This window comes from Notamacropus eugenii, chromosome 5 (assembly GCF_028372415.1).
Source record: "Notamacropus eugenii isolate mMacEug1 chromosome 5, mMacEug1.pri_v2, whole genome shotgun sequence".
Taxonomy (NCBI): domain Eukaryota; kingdom Metazoa; phylum Chordata; class Mammalia; order Diprotodontia; family Macropodidae; genus Notamacropus; species Notamacropus eugenii.
In genome coordinates, this window is record NC_092876.1 from 20,460,833 (window position 1) to 20,480,695 (window position 19,863).

General features: G+C 41.8%; 1 protein-coding gene across 1 annotated transcript; it reads left to right on the forward strand.

Annotated features, from left to right (window-relative positions):
• The first annotated feature begins 7,449 nt into the window (after positions 1 to 7,449).
• On the forward strand, positions 7,450 to 17,332 carry LOC140507385 (uncharacterized). Its single transcript, XM_072615486.1, is given in 6 exon segments — positions 7,450 to 7,497; positions 8,030 to 8,179; positions 8,283 to 8,292; positions 8,509 to 8,615; positions 10,519 to 10,648; positions 15,124 to 17,332. Coding segments are annotated over 6 exon segments (2,058 nt in total). The 3' UTR covers positions 16,737 to 17,332.
• Positions 17,333 to 19,863: the final 2,531 nt, after the last annotated feature.

The window sequence follows — 19,863 nt, forward strand, 5'->3', positions numbered from 1 at the left end:
ATTTCCTGGATGAGAAAATTGAGTTTGAGAGGTGCAATGACTTTCCCAGAGTCTTAGCTGGGACGTGTCAGAGGGAGGATTCTTAACTAGGGTGTAACTGACTCCAGGCCTAGATCACTCCCCACTTAGCCTTGGCTCAGTGTTCTCTTTGTAAAATGAGGGAGCTGGACTTGGTGACCTCAAACTAAGCCCCTTTGGGGTTTCACATATAGATGCATTCCTGCGATCTGGAGATCACGTCAGAAATTAAAAAAAAAAAAACCTCAGGGATATTTAGAGTTGGAAGGACATCAGAAAATGATTTTGGAATTCTCTATTGGCCCAGGCTGTTCCTTAATGCCCCTGTGACCCTGGGCCAGTCATTGACAGATCTGAGTCTTGTTCCTTCAGGCAAGAAGAGGACCTGGAGCTCTGAGGCCCCTCCTGGCTGTAGCCCATGGTCTTTTCTGAGCTGGCCACTTGAAAAGTAGATTCCAGCCTGTGAAACCTTCTCTGTCCCTGCTTAGTATCCTGGTTCCCTGCTCCTCTCTTACCTTGGACAGCACCTGGGTCCAGGCTCAATTGGGAGAATCCTGCAAACACACTTTGGGGACCTGAATGAATCCTGCTCCAATCTTCCCAGGCTGATTCGATTCCCCTGGGTCTTTTTATTCTCCACTCCTCTGTGTCTGCCCTTCTCTCACAGACAGGCTCTGGCCTCCTAGTCATTCTTTCATCTCATCTTTCCATGAACAAACATAAAATACCCTCCTCCCTTCCTCCATAGCACTGGGCTATGTTTGAAAATTCCTCCAAGGAAACTCGTTGGCCTTAGCACAGTGCCTGGCCGGTACAAGATGCTTTTTTGTTGTAGTTTTAGTCACGTCTGACTCTTTGGGACTCATTTTGGGGTCTTCTTGGTAAAAATACTTTAGTACTTGATTTGCCATTTTGAGTCAGATAGGGTTATGTGACTTACCCAGGGTCATACAGCTAGTCTGAGGTTGGAAAATGAACTTAAGTCTGACTACAGACTAGGCAGTCTGTCCAGTGCACCACCTAATAGGTGCTTCATTGAGGTTTATTGATTGTTTGACCTGCTGAGCCTTAGTGACTGAGGGGGGCATGGAAGTGAATTATCTCCTAGGATCCTCGGTGCTGTGACCCCTTTCTGCCACAGCTCAGCTTTACTTCTAAGTGCCCAGCGGGCAGGGACTGGGATCCTCATGTTAAGTTTCAGTGGTGCTGAGGACAATGGAGGGTTTAGGTGGGAAGAAGGTGGCGCCATCTAGGGAGGACAGATAATGGCCACAGATTTGGATATGAAAGGCCAGGTTAAGTGGGGAGAGTACAAGAGAATTCAATTTGAGTATGAAAGGCCAGGTTAAGTGGGGAGATTCCAGGAGGTTCCCAGAGCCTGAACCCCATCATTTCCCCTCTCAAACAGATTGGACCCAAATTCTTTTGGGTAAAGGGCAAAGGTCTCAGTTTCTGAAACTGCTTCCTGCTGGCAAGGGGTGTAAGAGCTGTCCCTGCCTGGATGGGTCCTGTTTAAGGGGTACATAGCCTGAGCAGTCATCTGGAAGTTGATGGCTTGTGCCCTGGAAAAGACAAACTGGCAGACAGGGACCAAACAGGCATAAGAGAAGTATAAAGAAAAGACAATTTCCCTGGCATAAAAGACAGTTTCTCTAGAGAGAATTAAAGATGACTGTGGCAAGGCCAAAACATAGAAGTGATGAGGTTTAGGGGTGATGGGAACCCCAAAATACCGACAGTCCGGGTCGTGCTCAAATGAATTCAACTCAAGCCTTCTTAAAGCCAAAGAAAACAAAGTTTAATAAGGATTCGCCTAATTGGGTTGCCTCTTAAGGAGCCTAAGCTTTTGTAACGCTTGTATTCACAAGCGGGCCAGATAGAATCCCAACTAGACAGAGTCTGAGCTGGATTGCATCTGAGCGCCTTCATGGAGGCAGGATGGAACTTAAATACAGAAAAGAGGATGGGGGGGGGGGTCTGGTAGTCCAGGGTGATGGGAGGAGGGGTTTAGGAAGGGTCTTGAGGAGAATCAACAAATATCAGACTTGGGGGCGCCTAGGTGGGAAGCATGTAGGGCAATCAAGGGATAACAGACTATGATCACAGATCTGTGTATGAAAGGCCAGATTCTGTGAGGAGATACAGGAAGAGATCAATTTGAGTATGAAAAGCCAGGTTCAGTGAGGAAATTCCAGGGGAGCTCAAGGAAGTTCCTAGAGTCTGAACCTCATCCGAAGGACGTTTGATAGGGGAGTTTTTTGCTGTCAGATATCCCCTTTCTTTCCAGATTGCTCCTTGGGCTTGTAGAACAAGTCCAGCCCCCTCATTTACTCTGTTTTGAGTAAAGAAAGACAACAACTAGCCTAGGATCAGGTGCTACAGTGTGGGTTTAGACTCCCAAAACCTGTCTGCTCCTTTCATCCACATCCAGAGTGAAAGGGTTTCTAGCCTGGGCAGGGCTAGTGCTGGGGTCGTGGTCAAGTTAGTTTTCAGAGTCCCAAAAGCTTTAGCCTGCTTGGAGTCAAGGCCTTGAGTATTGTCATAAAGGGGTTTAGCAATAAAACCGAATTAGGAATCCAGAGTCTACAAAATCCTGTCATGCCGAAAAAGACTGGAACTTGTTTCTTAGTGGTTGTAACAGGGATAGACAGGATAGTCCTTTTTCTCTCAGGTTAAGGAGTGAGAGCTGGGTATGAGCTCATGGTCCAGATACTTTAGGAACTGGCATGCTATCTGGACTTGGTTCAAAGAGATCCTATAGCCTGGAATGCCCAAGAAATTAAGGGCTTCTGTGGCAGCAGCCAAAGAACCTGCCTGGGTGGGGCTACACATAAGTATATCATGCACGTACTGAATCAAGCCACTATCTGGTAGTTTGAGGTCCTTTAAATCCCTTCCCAAAGCCTGGCCAAATAAATGAGGATTATCTCTAAACCATTGGGGCAGCACTGTCCTTGTTAGCTGATATGGACTGGATTCCCGAGGAAGAGTCCATTCAAAGGTGAAAATAAATTGTGAGAGTTCTGTTCTCCATTAGTCTTTTTTGTGGGAAGGATCTCATTACTTCGTGGAGATAAACAAGGGAGTTCTTCCCAGGTCTCAGGCTTAATCAGATACTGGCCTAGATGGGGAAACACTTTAGGGTCTGGGCAGTTAACACGGGCTGGGGTGGCAGAAGTAGCTCACCCTGGAATTCTCGGATCCCAAACAGTTGGCTCCACTGTCTCCCACACATTTAAGTCAACATGGGGAGATTTAGTGAACAGAGGGAAAAGGGAGATGGGAGGATTAACTAGAGAAAATTGGCTCCACATTTTCACCATCAGGACCCTTCCCAACAAGAGGGCAGGTTAGAGGAGGGCATAAGGAAGGAGTGTTTAAACAACAGATTCTCCATTAGGCTGGGGAAGGGGTAGGTCTGGAGACTTTCCTTAGTTTCCCCTTCAGTGCCTATGACCCAAAGGGTCAAGGGGCAGGTAGGGTCAGAGTAACTGGTTCAAGCAGAGAACTCAGTCATGTTAAAGTGGGTAGCCTTACCTTCAGCCTCTGTTTTTGCCCAGGGCTTGGCAAGAGAGGTGGAGAAAGTGGGAGCACTGCCAGCAGCCAGGCTTTCTCATCATTTTAAGTCTTGAGAAGACTGAAGGATAGGGTACTGGGGGGTGGCTCCACCACTTTTCCAGGCTGAGGGACATTCTTTCCTCCAATATCCCTCTTGGTCACATGGGCGTGGTTCCACAGGCATTGGTTCCTGGGTCTCCTTCTGGGGCGGGGCATCCTGGAGGGGCACTCCTTGGACCAGTGGCCCTCCTTGTGGCGTGGAAAGGAGGTTTCCCCACTTGCCCAAGTAGCCAGCCTTCCTCCAAGAGGGCCCCCTGGAGGGGTGCTCCCTGGGTCTTTTTCTGGCCATGGCAGCAGCCAAGAATTCAGCATGCTCCCTGTTCCTGGCCCTTCCCCTGCATTCTCTTTTTTCGGCTGCAACGAAGCCTCTGTTGTTAAAGACTCCAAAGACTGTCTCAAGTAATTGGGCCTGAGGTGTTTGGGCTCCCACTGCCAATTTCTGCAGTTTTCTCCTAATATCTGGAGCAGACTGATTAAGAATATACATGCTAAGGATTGCTGCTCCTCCTATGGAGTCAGGATCCAAATTTGTATGCTTTTTAATAGCTTCTGCTAGCAAGTCTTGAAAAACAGCAGGGTTTCCCTTTTCTCCCTGAGTAATTTCCCTAACTTTTTGAAAATTTACTTGTTTTTAAAATGCAGTTTTTAGGCCTGCTAACAGGCAAATTACCATAAGGTCTCTTTCCTCTATCCTCACCCTTTTCATAATGCCATCCTGGGTCACTAGTGGGAACAGCAGCTGCTCCTGGGCGGTATTTTATGGGATCATTGCTAGCCATATGATCCTGGGCATGTTCCCAAATTCTTTGCCTCAATGGTACAACAGGCAGAGAAAAGAATATGCAGATCCTTCCAAGAAAGTTCAAATTGTAGGGATATGTCCTGATAATATTTAATATAAAATTTTGGAATAACCTCTTTGTTCTCTCTGAAGCAAACTCAGAGAATGCCTCTTCCTATGTCAACAAAAGCCAGCCAAGGCTGACTTAATGTTCCTTAAGAGACCTTTAACCTAAGACACTTTTTCTGAATAATGGGATGTTTTCCATATCTTAATATTTTGTGGACTTATACTATGTTATGGCATGTTAATAGTAAAGAAAACACAGACATCTTGGGTTGTAATTTCTATTTGAAACTTTGTCAAACTGTTATCTTTTTTTATTTACAACCTATGCAATTAAGAAATTCCTTTCTAATGGTCTAGTTAATCACTTACGGAGACCATAAAACTGAAGGACACAGAACACTTTTCTTTGTCCTAAAAGAGATTGAAGGCTGGCTGTTTTGGGTATCTGGTAGCTAGATTTAATACCTAGCTCCAAGAACTCCACGTACTGTTACTTTGAAAGGAATTAATTAATTAATTAATAATAAATGTATGCATTTAGCCTGTTGCCTCTACTTAACCAACTTTCAGGTCAACAGTCTCTAAAACCCTCAGTAAACCTAGTGGGGTCTTTACTTCTAAGTGCCCAGTGGGCAGGGACTGGGATCCTCAGAGCCAGGGAATTTTTGACTACCTCTTAAATGACTGTGGACCTGGAACTTGGTTCTCCATTTCTCTTACCTCTCCCAATGAATGAATGGTCATTTCTTCACCTCTTCGTTAATCCGTGCCAGAATTTGGAGTGAGTGCTGTAGACTCTAGGACCAGAGCCCAGATCTGGCACTCCAGCTGGCTCTTGAGACTCCACCCTGCCCAAATATTATTTCTCATCCCCTTAAAATTCACCCTCTAGTTCTTCCAAGTCTTGAAATCTCAGTTCCCCTCAGGTTTCTGTTTTCCTTGGTCAAATTCAAATGGCGTCTCCTTTCTGCCTTCTGATCTTGGTTGGAGATCTTCTGGGACCATGAAATGCTAATGGTTCTCCCCAGAACCTGTCCTGCCCAAGTCCCACTCTCCCCTAGTCCCCCTCCAGCTCCAAGGTTTTGCTTTTTTGTCTGGGTAATAGCCCCACTGATCTGTTCCTCTTTCCACATCTCATTCAAAGTTCCAGTCTCTGCCGATTAAATTCCTGGAGAGAGGAAAACAGAAACAGTCCTTGGCCTGGGAGGTTTACCCTCTACCTAGAGATGGCCACTTCTGAATATTGGGAGATCTGTGGGGGTGGCGCACATGTCAGTAAGCTCTGCTTGCAGGGCAGGAATATGTGCATGTGATGATTTGTTTACAGTACTATACCTTGCAATATTGCTGCATCCTAATTTTAATGCAGGAAAAACCCATAAATTTATAATAGATTATTAAATTTAAGATAGCACCTTTTTTCAAAAATTTTTAAATGATGCAAATTTCAAAAAACCATTAAAGAGTTAAAGTAGCTTGGGAGAGGGGCAATGAGTAATTTTTTTCTAAAGGGAGCAGTAGGCAGAGAATCTCTATTTTGGCTTCAACTCCAAACTTTCCCTCTCCTTTCCAATTCAGCTACATGTGTGGAGACCAATACCTACTCTTCTCCAGGATCTGGTTGATTTGTGTCAATCTATGCCTGAAAGCCCAGCTCCTCTACCCAGTAACATTTTGAGTCATTGAACCCCTCCCTGCCCACAGCTCAGCTTTGCCAAATAAGATCCCGAATGGTGGGGACTGTCTTTCTTTTGTATAAAAAAAGTGCAAAAAGGATCTTTGAGGATTGTGTGCTGGAATATTGAGCTCCCCCCACCCCCCACAGCAATCCCACCTCAGTCCTTTTCTGGCCTCCTTCCTAATTTCCTGCCATCCTGGTGCCCCAAGACCAACATTTCCTGCTTCCTGCTTGTCTTCTTTTCCCATTAGAACTTGGGTTTTGAGGGCTGAACAGAAAAATTGTGGGACCTCCCAATGGATGGACTTCATTTGCTTAATCAGGTAACAGCCAAACCCCCAGATGTACAGAGAGATGTGAAGGTAATATAAGTGGGTCGATAAAGTTTATAACATGAGCTGTAACTTATGCCCTGGGACCAGGCAGGTGTCCTGATGTCCTGGCCTCAGCTCCTCATTAGGATCCAGCTGTCTTCCAGTGAGAGAACATCTCATAGAAAATAAGAACAAGGAAATAAAATCTAGACAGAGGGAAATATCTCCTCAGTGTTAAGATTGGGGTAGGGAAGGTGTAGAATGGAGATGGATCCAGGAGGTAAATTTTTAGTTTGGAGGAGAGTTGAGGGGGGGTGGGCAGGTCTGGGCTCAGACTCCATAGAAGAAAGGGGGACCTGAGCGGGGAGGGAAATCAGGGAAAGGGAATGGCTAGGAGAACCTGGAGGGAAGTAGGCTGGGGATATCTTTGTAGGTAATAAAAGAGTGTAGCAGGGGGAGAGCTGGAAGACCAGGAGATTCTGCTGAGAAGAGTCAGAATCTCAGAGCAAGGTAAAGGAGGGAGGGAGAGGTGGTCCAGCCATGGGGGGAGGGGAGCTCTCAGACATGGTTGGTTGCTTGTTGTCCTTCATTCTTGAACAGGATGAAAATGATAGCACTGTGCTGGAGGCAGGTTTCTGTGTGTCCAGCTATGGCATTCACACAACGTGGCCAGCCTATCAGAGTTGCGCTCTCTGAAACACAGTTCCAATGATTGGCAGTTTGGTTTGAGAAAGGACATCACTGTCTGCTGTGTTAATCTGCCAGGTGATCTGCAGAATCTTCCTAAGACAGTTCACATGGTGGTGATTCAGTTTCCTGGCATGGTGCTCATAGACTCTCCATGTTTCACAGGTGTACAACAATGAGGTCAGCACAGTAGCTCTGTAGATGTTCAGTTTGGTAGTCAGGCTAATACCTCTTATCTCCCACACTTTCCTTTGAAACCCCCAAACACTAAACTAATTCTGGCAATGGGTAGGTACATTCATCTCATTATCAATGGGTACATCCCTGCCAAGGTAAGTGACCTTATCCACTGGATTCAAAGCTTCTCCATTTGCTGGAGCCAATGGATGGTGTGGTGCTGGCTGATGGAGCACCTGTGTTTTATTGATGTTAATTGTTAACCAAAATTAGCACAAACAGCAGAGAATGGGGCCATACTTTCTTGCATCTCAGCTTCAGAGACTTCACTGAGTGCACAATCATCTGCAAACAGAAAATCATGCACCAACACTCCCTTCACTTTAGTCTTGGCCTGTACCTTTTTCAAGGTGGAGGATTTACCATCTGTATAGAGCAATATAGAGGACAAAAGAGGTCAATGTAGAAGTTGAAGTTTCGGACAGGGCTGGGCTCTTGGGATTAGGAGGACCCACCTAGAGCAGGTTGGCTGGAAGCAGAAGCACTAGGAGTTCTGCCTTCTTTTGGAATAGAGAAATCTTTCTGGGAGCCAGCTCTGCCCATGCAGGTTCCAGATAGGTCTGAATGAGGACCACTTCTGGTGGCTTCCTTTTTCACTGGACCTCCTCTTTCCTCTCTGACCTCCAGGTGACTGTCCTGCAGGCTTGCCAAAGCAGGCTGCCTTCAAATTTCTGGCTCCAGGTGTTACTCTTCTACTTGTCCAGGTTCCCAGTCACGTCCCAAAGGTCCTACACTGCTATCCCATTTTACATCTGGGTCACAGTGACCCGACCTACAGTATCCAATGAAGGCAGAACTCTGGGTCTAGAGTCATTGAGGCTCTGCCTGATCTCATCTCCTCTGGGATGCCAAGCCCCTTCTCCCTCCTGGGTCTCTGCAGGAGGATGGGGGTGAGGTATGAGGTCAAAGGGAAGGAGTTAGAGAGGGTGGCAAGTCTACTTATGCTCAGACCAAGCTCACTTCTAAGTCTCACCCTCTCTGCTGCCCTACTCCTGAGGTAGACTCTCTCCCCTGAGGGCAGAGCATTCTGGAAGCTCACCCTCTGAAATTCCTGGCTGATCATCATCCACCCTAGGAAGAGAAGGCAAAGACTTCCCCTTGTTAAGATTTTTCTCCCTCCTCAGGTGAACCTGCAGATGACCAAAGCCTTTTCCTAGGAGAGAGCCTGGAACCAGAGAGAATGGCCTCTGACGGCCAGAGACCCTCATCCCAGGTGAGTGCAGTCCATCCACAGACCTGACCAGCATCAGAAATCCTGGAATACAAGATAGCCAAGGAAGCTTTATCCTGTTAGATGGAGGTTGTCGTTTGCACTGCTGTCAGCAGAGCAGAAATTGTCCTCCTGCCTCAGGTCACAAAAATGTTCCCAGGTTTTCTCTGAATTCCTCCTATTTCCCATTTCTTAGGTCAAGTCAATAAACATTTAGATAGTGGCTCCTTTCTAAGGAAAGTGTGCCAAGCACTGTGCTAACCTACTGAGGATGTAAAGGGAAGGGGACATAAAACAGTTCCTGCCTTCAAGGAACTCCCATTTTAATGGAGAGAGACCATTTAATTATCTGCGTCCAAACAAGCTCTCTACAGTATGAATGGGAGATTTCCCAAGAAAGAAGTCTCTAACAGTTTCAGGGACCAGAGAAAGCTTATTTTGGAAAGGTGAGATTTTAGCTGAGATGTGATGGAAGCCAGGAGGCCCAAGTGAGGAGGGAAGACATTCCAAGCATGAGAGACAGCCATTGAGAAGGCACAGGGCCAGGGGATGGAAGGTCTTGGTCAAGGATCAGCCAGGAGGCCAATGGCACTGGGTCAGAGTAGAGAAGAGGACCAAGGTGTAAGAAGAGTAGAAAAGGTTTGGAGGCTGGTCATGGGCCTTCTGGATATTTAAGTGTAATCTTTTGACTGAATCCAAATTTTATAGGTTTTTCAGATTTGTCAATTAAAGCATCAATTCCAAGTATGGAGAGAGCATGTTTAGGAAAGGAAGGATGCAAGTTAAGTTGTGTAAAGGGTTAAGGAGTGAGCAGAGGGCAGCTTGGAATCAGGAACACTTGTCTTCATGAGTTCAAATCTGGCCTCAGACATTTACCAGGTGTGTGATCCTCAGTCATGTAAGTCACTTAACTGTTTGCCTCAGTTTATCATTTCTAAATGAGCTTAAGCAGGAAATAGCTAAACACTCCCATATTTTTGCTCAGAACACCTCAAATGGGGTTTACAAGAGTCAGACACAACTGAAACAACTGAATAACAACTAAGGAGTGAGTGAGAGAGGAAAGTAGAAAGTTCAGCCAGATGTTACAAGGAGTTTGTTTGAGAAAAGGAGATGAGACAGATTGATTGTTCAGAAGGTGGTGTGAGGGTTTAGGGAAGGTTTCCTTAAAGATGGGGGAGATGGGTATGTTTGAAATGACTAGGAAAGGGACCACCTGGCAGAGAAAGGTTAACAATGTGAGGGACCTGGATGTGGAAACTGAGTGAGTGTGCTAAGTGGTGGGGAGGATAGGATGGGGTGGGATCAAGTGGCCCTCCACATGGTTGGTCTTTGCGAACCATGTTCTTAGAGAACGAGGAAAGAATGCATTGTAAGATCACCTGAAGAGGTTCTGAGGAGAGAATGTAAGCAGTCATTCACTCAAGATTTATCAAGTGCTCACCATGTGCCTGACACTGCTCAGTGGGGGTCATGCAAAAAGAGGCCAATAGAGGTGTCTACTCTGAAGGAGCTCACAGTCTAATGGCAGAGACAATGAGCACACAAATATGTACAATTAAGCTACAAGCACAAATTCGTCATAGAATTTTCTTAATATGTCACTTAGGACACTGCTTGTAGGGAGGAATTTCAGATGTTCCCTTCTCTCTTTCTCCTCCACAGACTTTTATACCTCACTAAGAGAATACGTACATACCTTCTCCCTAATTCCACTGGAAGAAGTATTGTGTAGTAAGATATTTTCGCCAGCTTTTATTATTCCAATGTGATTCTCAATGACAGGTTTCAAGTACTGGGTTTGATATTCACAAAGGTTAAATAAGTTTTATGCAAATTGCTTCTGTACTTCTGTTTCCTCTTCTAAACTGATGAGGTTTGGACTAGAACTCTCAAGTCTTTTTAGGAGTTGGTGATGACATTCAAGGATGTGGTTGTGGACTTCACTAAGGAGGAGTGGGGCCTCTTGAACCTTTCACAGAAAAAGCTGTACAAGGAGGTCATGCTGGAGAATGTGCAGAACCTGCTGTCCCTGGGTAAGGACCATTTCCTCTCTTTTTTTGGTGTTAATTATCAGGCCAAAATTAGCAAATGTGCCTGAGAATGGATTCATATTCTTGTGCATCTCAGTCTCAGAAGCTTCATTGAATGTACAGTCATCTGTGTGCCATTTTGGTCTTGGCTTGTAGCCTTTTCAAGTTCAATAATTTACCATCAGTCAGGTAGCTGGAGATAAAGATTTGAGTTCATTCTCAGAGGAAGAAAGTAAAATTTAAAATCCCACTCCTACTTCCAGGAGATATTTCAAATCATCTCAAGACCAAAACAGAGTTCTTGGAAGAACTTAGAAAGGAGTTCAAAAATCAAAGGAGGAATTGGGGCAAAACTCAACGGGGATCAACCACAGTCCAGGAAATCAAGAAATTGGAAAAAGCAATCTAAACCATAAGAAAGAGAATTTAAAAGAAAAAGGAAAGAAAGTAACTCATTTAAAACCAGAATTGGGCAAGAGAAAGTTAATGACATTAGAAACCATCAAGAAATACTGAAAACCAAAAGAATGAAAATGTAGAAAAGAAACTTCTCACTAGAAAACAAACAATTTGAAGAACAGATCAAGGAGACATAATATAAGAATTATTGCACTACCTGCAAGGTATCATCCAAAAAATTGAGTCTAAGTACAATACTTCAATACATTTTTAAGGAAAATTTCTCTGCACTTCTAAAAGAAGAGGTAAAATAGAACTAGAAAAACATTCATCATTCATTCCCTGAAAGAGATCCCAAGATGAAAAATTCCAAAAACACAGTCAAGTTTCAGAGCTCCCAGGTTAAGGAGAAAATACTACAAGTCATAAAAGAAAAAATTTAAACATGTGGATACTGTGGAGCTACAATCAAGGTAACACAAGATCTAACAGCTTCCACACTAAAAGACATAGGTCTTGGGACATTATATTTAACAGAGAAGGGTGCAGGAATTGTGACCAAAAATAATATCACTCAGCAAAGTTAAATATAATCCTGAATGAAAAAAAAGACATTGAATGAACTGAAAGACATTGAAGTACATATGAGAAAAAGACTTATAAGACTTATGAACAGGAGAATAATTTATGAATAAGAGATAGAGAAGAGAGTGAAGTATAAAGGGGATAATTTTTATTATGTTAAATTAAAAAGATTTTGTACAAATAAAATCAATGTAACTATGATGAAAAGGAAAGCAGAGAATGGGAGGGGAATTTATATATAGTTTTTAATTCTTTTTTATTTTATTTTTGATTTATAGGTTAAAACAAGCATTTCCATAACATGTTACCATAAAAAAGATGATTGCAGATGAAACTGCAGATGTACTATGAACAACTCACTATTCCTTTCAAATATACAACAAAATTGTGATGTAAATTTCTTTTTTCTTTCCTCCTCCCCTAACAATGGCCACCATTAGATATGTATGATAAAATTTCTCAGATGAAGTTCACATATCTCAAATATACAAAATATACAAAGATCACTGAAAAATCCAGAAGAATATGAGTCATTCCCTTACTGATAAATGATCCAAGGATATGGATAGGCAGTTTTCCATTGGAGAAATCCAAACAATTTATAATCTAATGAAAAAATGCTCCCAATCATTATTGAGCAGAGAAATGCAAATTAAAGCAGTCTTGATATATCATTTTATACCTATCAAATTGACTAAAATGATTGAAAAGGAAAGTCACAAATGTTGGAGGGGATGTGGCAAAATTGGGACATCAATTCATTGTTGGTGGAATTGTGAGTTGATCCAACCATTTTAGAGAGCAATCTGGAATTATGTGAAAGTGTTGTTAAACTGCGTATGCCCTCTGACTCAGCAATACCACTACTAGGTCTGTGTTTCCAAAAATGATTAGGGAAACAGGAAAAGAACCTATATGATCTGCAATATTTATAGGAACTCTTTTTGTGATGAAAAGAACTACGTAGACTTCAATTGGGGGAATCACTGACCAAGTTGTGGTAGATGACTGTGATGAAGTACTACTGTGCTATAAGGAATGATGAGCTTGATGATCTTAGAAAAATATGGATAGACTTGCTCAAAAGTAATGAGGAGGGAAAGGGGCAGAACCAAGAGGACATTGTATACAATAACAGCAAAATATTTTTAACTTGGAGCAAATAACCCATTTTGAGTATTAGAAACTGCAAAAAATCACAAAGGACATATGAAGGAAGATGCTATCTGCCTGCAGAAAAAGAACTGATAAATAGAAGTATGTATGGAATGATTTTACATATATGTGCATTTGTGTGTGTGTGTGTGTGTGTATGTGTGTATACATTTGATGTTAGCCATCTCTAGGGTAAAAGGAGGGAAGGGAATAAAGGAAAAGAAAAGAAATTTGCATGATAACTTTATTACCTATTTAAAAAGAATAGGACGTTGTACAATAATTTATTTGCTACTTCATGTGTAATCACCTTTTTTAATTATACCATGCAATTGAAAAGCCTATTTTACTCCATGAATTAAAAATAAAACAGATAAAATTTAAAATAAAACTAAAGATAACAATTTTTTAAAACTTTCTGTTACTGGTGAAGAAATAGAAAGATAGATCAGTGGACCAACGTAGACATGGAGGACATAGTAGCAATTGCTTATAGTAACTTTGTGTCTGAAAAATGACAAGTTTTTCTGGTAAGAATTCCTGATTTGGTGGAAATTGTGAAAAAAGCTGGAAAGTAGTCTGTCAGAAATTGGACAGAGACCAATCTCATGCTCCATTTACCAAGATTAAAAGAACATGGAACATATGACCAATCAAACTTATGGAGAGGTGAATAATTTATGCATAAACAAGAGAAAGGATAATGAGGTGGAAAATAGATGATTTTTTTTTTTTACTAAATTATGTTAAAAGGTTTTGTATAAATAAAATCAATGCAGCCAGAATCAGGAGGAAAGCAGAAAGGGGCAAGGGGGAATTTATAGACAGTGTCTCAGATAAAGGTCTCATATCTTAAATACATGAAGAACTTAGTCAAATCTAAAAGAATATGAGTCATTCCCCAGCTGATAAATGGTCAAAGGCTAGAAACACCCAGTTTCTGGTGAAGAAATTAAAGCTATATACAGTCATATGAGAAACTGTTCTAAATCATTATTCATTACAGAAATACTAATCAAAACAACCTTGTGGTATCATCTCATAGTTATTAGATATATTATATATATATACCATATATAGGTATTATTATTATATACATATATATATATTCGATGTATAGTTATCAGGTACAATGATAGAAAGGGACAGAAATAAATGTTTGAGGGAAGATGGAAAATTTTAGACACTAATTCACAGTTGGTAGAACTGTGAACTGATCCATTCATTTTGCAGAACAATCTGTAATCATGCCCAAAGAGTTATAAAACTGTGTCTACCTTTAATCCAATAATACCATTCAGGTCTGTTTCCAAAGATGATTAAGGAATACAGGAGAAAATGTATGTTTTAAAACACTTATAACAGCTCTCTCTTTGGTGAGAAGAATTGTAAATTGCAAGTCCCATCAGTTGGCTAATAACTTGAGAGGGATTGAGTACAGCCTGAGTAAATGGTCAATAGCTTCAGCAGTGGTTGAGCATGGTCTCTAGAGAATGCCATGGAAGTGGTTATCCCAACTCTCCAGGATCATGTCCTTATCACCAGTTAGTGTGGTTCCATCAGCACTGAGTAGCTGAGATGGACTAAGGTCTTTGGCCCATACTTAGCCTTCAGGGTATTATAAAATCGATTTGGATTTTTACTATCAGCACAAAATTGAATTTCATCTGCCTTCTTATTGAGGTAACACTCCTGAATCTCTAAGCTTTGCTTGCATTTAACTCTCAGACGAGTGAAACACAGATAAATGAAGTAATGTACTGGTAGGCCTGTTGAGTTCTCGTTTTTTATTTAGTAACTTCTGAATTTCCCAATCATTTTCATCAAACCTCTTTGGAAGTTTCCAAGTGTTCTGGCCCAGATGAGTTAATGTGATGCTCTACATTAAATCTCTGAAAGCTGGCTACTCCTTTCTTGCTCAAATGTTGAAAACTGTTTGGCTTAGCTTTCCCTCCAAGTTAACAACAGACTGTACTCCCTTGGAGAATCACTGTAATCTACTGACTTTAAGTTTTCTGGTAGCAACCTTGTCTTGGGGCTGCTGCTTGAATGTGAATGTTTAGTCTCTGATGGGTCCAACCTGCTCTGAGGTACAAGCCTCCTTTGTCACACACAGCTTTTCTGTCTCTTCCCCTTACAATGACACAGTCTATTTAATGCCAATCTTTTCTCCAAGAGTACATCCAGAAGGTTTTATTGCATTTAGAATGGTGATAAGAGGTTCATAAGTCACACAGTCTTAAGTAACAATTGCTATTGCATATATTTATTTGTGTATATCTTTTATGTATTTATATGTATATATTATGTGTGTGTGTGTGTTTGTCCATTTGCTTCAGTTGTAGAGACCAAGTTTGAAGTAAATCAAATTCCTAGGAAGCTGAGAATATTTGTGGAAGAATGTGACCTGCAAAGATTCATGAACGATACTCCCTTTGACTTCAATTTGAGAGAAATCCATGCCTCTAATACTGAAGTAGAGCTTTTTCAGTCCCTTGAGAAAGCTCCTGAAATGCCAATGTATCCAGGTAATCAGTTGGAAATGGCCTTGAGGAGGACTTCAGACCTCATGGGACATCAGAAGAGTGAGAGTGGAGAAATGCTTTGTGTAAGTAAGAAAGGTGGGAAGGCTTTGAGTCAGAACTCCAAGCTCATTACATATCAGCAAATTCCCTTGATAAAGGAACCTGATGAATATAATGAATGTGGAACATCCTCATCCCATCACTCATCTCTTCTATCATCTCAGAAGATTCATACTGGGGAGAAGTTTTATAAATGTCATGAATGTGAGAAGACTTTTTGCTACAGATCACTCCTTATTAGCCATGAGAGAATCCACACTGGAGAAAAACCTTACAGATGTAATCGATGTGGAAAAAGTTTCAAACGTTGTTCCAATCTTACTGCACACCACAGAATCCACACTGGAGAGAAGCCTTATGGATGTAATCAGTGTGGAAAAGCTTTCACACAGAGCTCCAGTCTTGCTGCACATCAGAAAACCCACAATGGAGAGAAGCCTTATGTATGTAATCAATGTGGAAAAGCTTTCAAACAGAGCTCCAGTCTTGCTGCACATCAGAAAACCCACACTGGAGAGAAGCCTTATAGATGTAATCAATGTGGAAAGGCTTTCACAGAGGCCTGCCATCTTGCTGCCCATCAGAGAATCCACACTGGAGAGAAGCCTTATGTATGTCATCAATGTGGAATGGCTTTCACACAGAGGGGCCATCTTTCTACACATCAGAGAATCCACACTAGTGAGAAGCCTTATGGATGTAATCAGTGTGGAGCAACTTTCACACAGTGGGGCCATCTTTCTGCACATCAGAGAATCCATACTGGTGAGAAGCCTTATGGATGTAATCAGTGTGGAAAGGCTTTCACACAGCATTCCATTCTTGCTAAACATCAAAGACTCCACAGTGGAGAGAAACCTTTTGAATGTTATCACTGTAAAAAAGCCTTCATAGAGATCTCCAGTCTTAATGTACATCAGAAAATTCACACTGGGGAGAGACCTTTTGAATGCAATCAGTGTGGAAAGACTTTCAGACAAAGATGCAGTCTTTCTACACATCAGAAAACCCATACTGGAGTGAAGATTTATAAATGTAATCAATGTGGAAAGGGTTTCACAGGCAGGAGAGGTCTTGCTGCACATCAGAGAAGTCACACTGGAGAGAAGCCTTATAGATGTAATCAGTGTGGAAAGGCTTTCACACATTCTTTTCGTCTTGCTAAACATCAGAGAATCCACAGTGGAGAGAAACCTTTTTAATGTAATCACTGTAAAAAGGCTTTCCCACAGAGTTCCCTTCTTGCTATACATCAGAAAATACACAGTGGAGGTAAGCATGATGTATGTAATCAGTGTGGAATAGCTTTCAGATTCACCTCCAGTCTTGCTTTACATCAGAAAATTCACCCCGGAGAGAAACCCTAGGAACTTCATTCATCATATGTGAGGGCACAATATAATTATAGGGTTCATGTGACAGTAATCCTTTATAGTATTGGTTCCAATTTATGCAGTATTCATTAATCTTTGCATGAATTCAGTATAGTTGTTAGAGTCAATATACACCACATGCACATATGTTCTAAATTATATCTAAAGAAGTATTTGATAGGTTTTCAAACTCCCCAGTTGGTCTGATCTGTAGGTAGGATAAAGGTGGTGTACATTCGATGGGCTTCGGAGGACAACTTTTCAATAGGAGTTAATAAGTTTTAATCCACTGAGTAAGTAGAAGGGAACATCTAGCACAGGAAATGTTGGGGAGCCAAGGTGGAAGAATACTGGTCGAGGAGGACAGCCAGCACAATAGTACATTCTGGAGTCTTACATGAATACAATGAGCACTTGTTTACACCCAGTGAATAAATAGTTGGTTCTAAAATGTAACCTTACTATATGCTAATTATTAATAGATATCATTTCATGATTTTGTAATTGATCATAGAGGAAACTCACTTGTTATTTAAAGTTTAACCCATAAACATCCTTGCTTTGCCTGGGAGAGGTCCTAATGTCTTAAACTGCAGCCTTAAGCAGTCTCTGAACACTATGCACAGGGCTGGGGAGATCTTTTCAAAGGTTAAGAAGTCCAAAGGAATCCAAAGAGACAAAGATGAGTTAGTCATTGATCATTACCATTAGTTTATTAATTAAAACACAATATACCACATTATTAACTTTTCAAATATTTTCTCACATTCTATAATAGTTACATTCATGGTCTAACAGCATTCAGATCAAAAATAACCTGCTTTACCATGTTTTTTTTTCTCCCCAAAGGTTATAATACTAGACAAAAAAGTTCAATAGAATGAATTTTCAAAGAATGTTCCAGGGAAAATCAGTCATCCTATCTCCCTTGACATTTTTGAAATCACATCTAATGACATTGAAAACCCAGTATTTAGTATGGAGTAAGTACAGTCAGTTAAAGGGGTAGCAATAGTTCATTTCTACAGTATTTGCCATATGCCTGACTTTTCTCCTAAGGAATTTCATGCAGCTGTGAGGTCTTCCACCCAGTCTTCACTTGCCTGCCCCTGCCTCTAGGTTCCATACCACCTCCTTTCTCTCAAGGGTTTAAATTTGCCACTTTATAGTTCAACCTGGACAATGTTATTGCTTCCCTCATTGCTGACAATTGCTCCAGAATGCACAGAGCTGGCTTTGCAGGAGACAAGACCCTTCAGGTTGTCTTCCTTCCACTCTTGGGCACTCCAGACATCAGGGTGTGATGGTGGGTATGGGCCAGAAAGACAGGTCTATGGGGAATGGCACCCAGAGCAAGAGAGATATTGTGACCCTGAAGTACCTCACTGAACATGATATTGTCACCAACTGGCATGACATGGAGATCTGTAGTCATACTTTATACAATGAATTCCTTGGGGTCCTTCCCCATGCCATGCTTTGCCATGCTCTGGTTGGCTGTGATCTGACAGACTGCCTCATGAAGATCCTGACAGATGACACAGTTTCACTATCACAGCTGAGAGAAATCATGTGTGACATCTAGTAGCTGTGTTACATAGCCCTAGACTTTGAACAGGAGATGGTCACTTCTGCATGTAGCTCTTCTCTGGAAATGAGCTTTGAGCTCCCTGCTGGTCAGGACATCACCACTGGTAATAAGAGATCCTGGTGTCCAGAAACTCTCTTCTAACCATCCTTCCTAGGTCTGGAATCCACAAAGCTACCTTCACCTGAGTCATGAAATGTGATGTTTACATCTGTAAGCCATTACAGTATTGTCTGGTGATACCACCATGGATCCAGGCAATGCTGACAGGAAGTGGAAAGAGATTATAGTCCTAGCTCTCCAGCACAATGAAAATCAACACCATTTCCCCACCTGAGCATAAATACTGTGTCTGCTTTGGAGGCTCCATCCTTGTCTCTCTCCACCTTCCAACAGAAGTGGATCAGCAGACAGGGGTATGATGAATCTGGGCCCTGCATTGTCTACCATCAATGCATCTAAATGGACGGTTTGCAGTTTTTTGGTTGTTTATATATAGTCATATTTATAGTATGGTCTAACAGATGAGCCCCTAAGAAAAAAAAAGAGACTGCTGTCCCCTCTTTTTTTGGCACTTGCCTCAGGATTTAAAACCTGGAAAGGTGAAAAGTGATGAGTATTTATTCTAAGTATCTTGGAGGTAAATGTCCCTATAGTTCTACAGTGGGTCTAAGGACTATGGTTACACATTTTTAAAATTATAAATATTGAAAAATGCATTTTTATAGAATTATTTGCCTCTAGGAAAGTTGTCCTTCTCTACCAAAAGGATCCATTTAAGGTGAATCCAGAGAGGGAAAAGATGAGGTGGGGAAGGTGTCAGTATTGCTTTACATGTAAATGATATAATCCTTTTAAAAAAAGCACTTTGTATCTTCTGCCTTAATACTTGTTCTTTTTCTAAATTGTAACAACCTAAATCAATGGGCCCTCAACACAGATGTTGTCAACCAGCTTGAGCCCTGACCTTACCTGAGAAAGACCTAAAACTTGGATTGGCCAATCAGGATGAAGACATTTTGGCCCACTCTGAGCATAACATACCATAGTGCCTTGGGTGCTCTGGCAAAACAGACATGCTTTGCTTTGTGCTCTGAGGGAATCGAAGCTCTCCTGCTGTACTTTGCTGACTGGGAACATTCTTGTGCTAAGGACCTGGCCCACTGGACATTTCCCTTATCTCAAGTTCCATGACTCACTCTTTGTTAGCAGCTTCCCTCTTTCCTGTTCTTTCTGTTCTGTTCTGTTAATGATAGAACAAAAACAGACATCCTGGAAGTATAATTTCCATTGACACTGATGCATTTCTTATTTTTTACAAAATTGTCCTGTTAAGAAATTCCTTCTCATAGTATAAGTATATGGGAACTGTAGTTTTGACTGGCACAAGCATGAGTCAGGAAGGAGGAAGGGAAGCACACTCACTTTGCTTTGAGAGTATAAATGTTCCTATAAATGGTCCCTTCTGGGAGCCCAGAATTATTTTCAGCCCAGAAATGCATGCGTGATTCTCTGGCTCAATGAGAATAATTG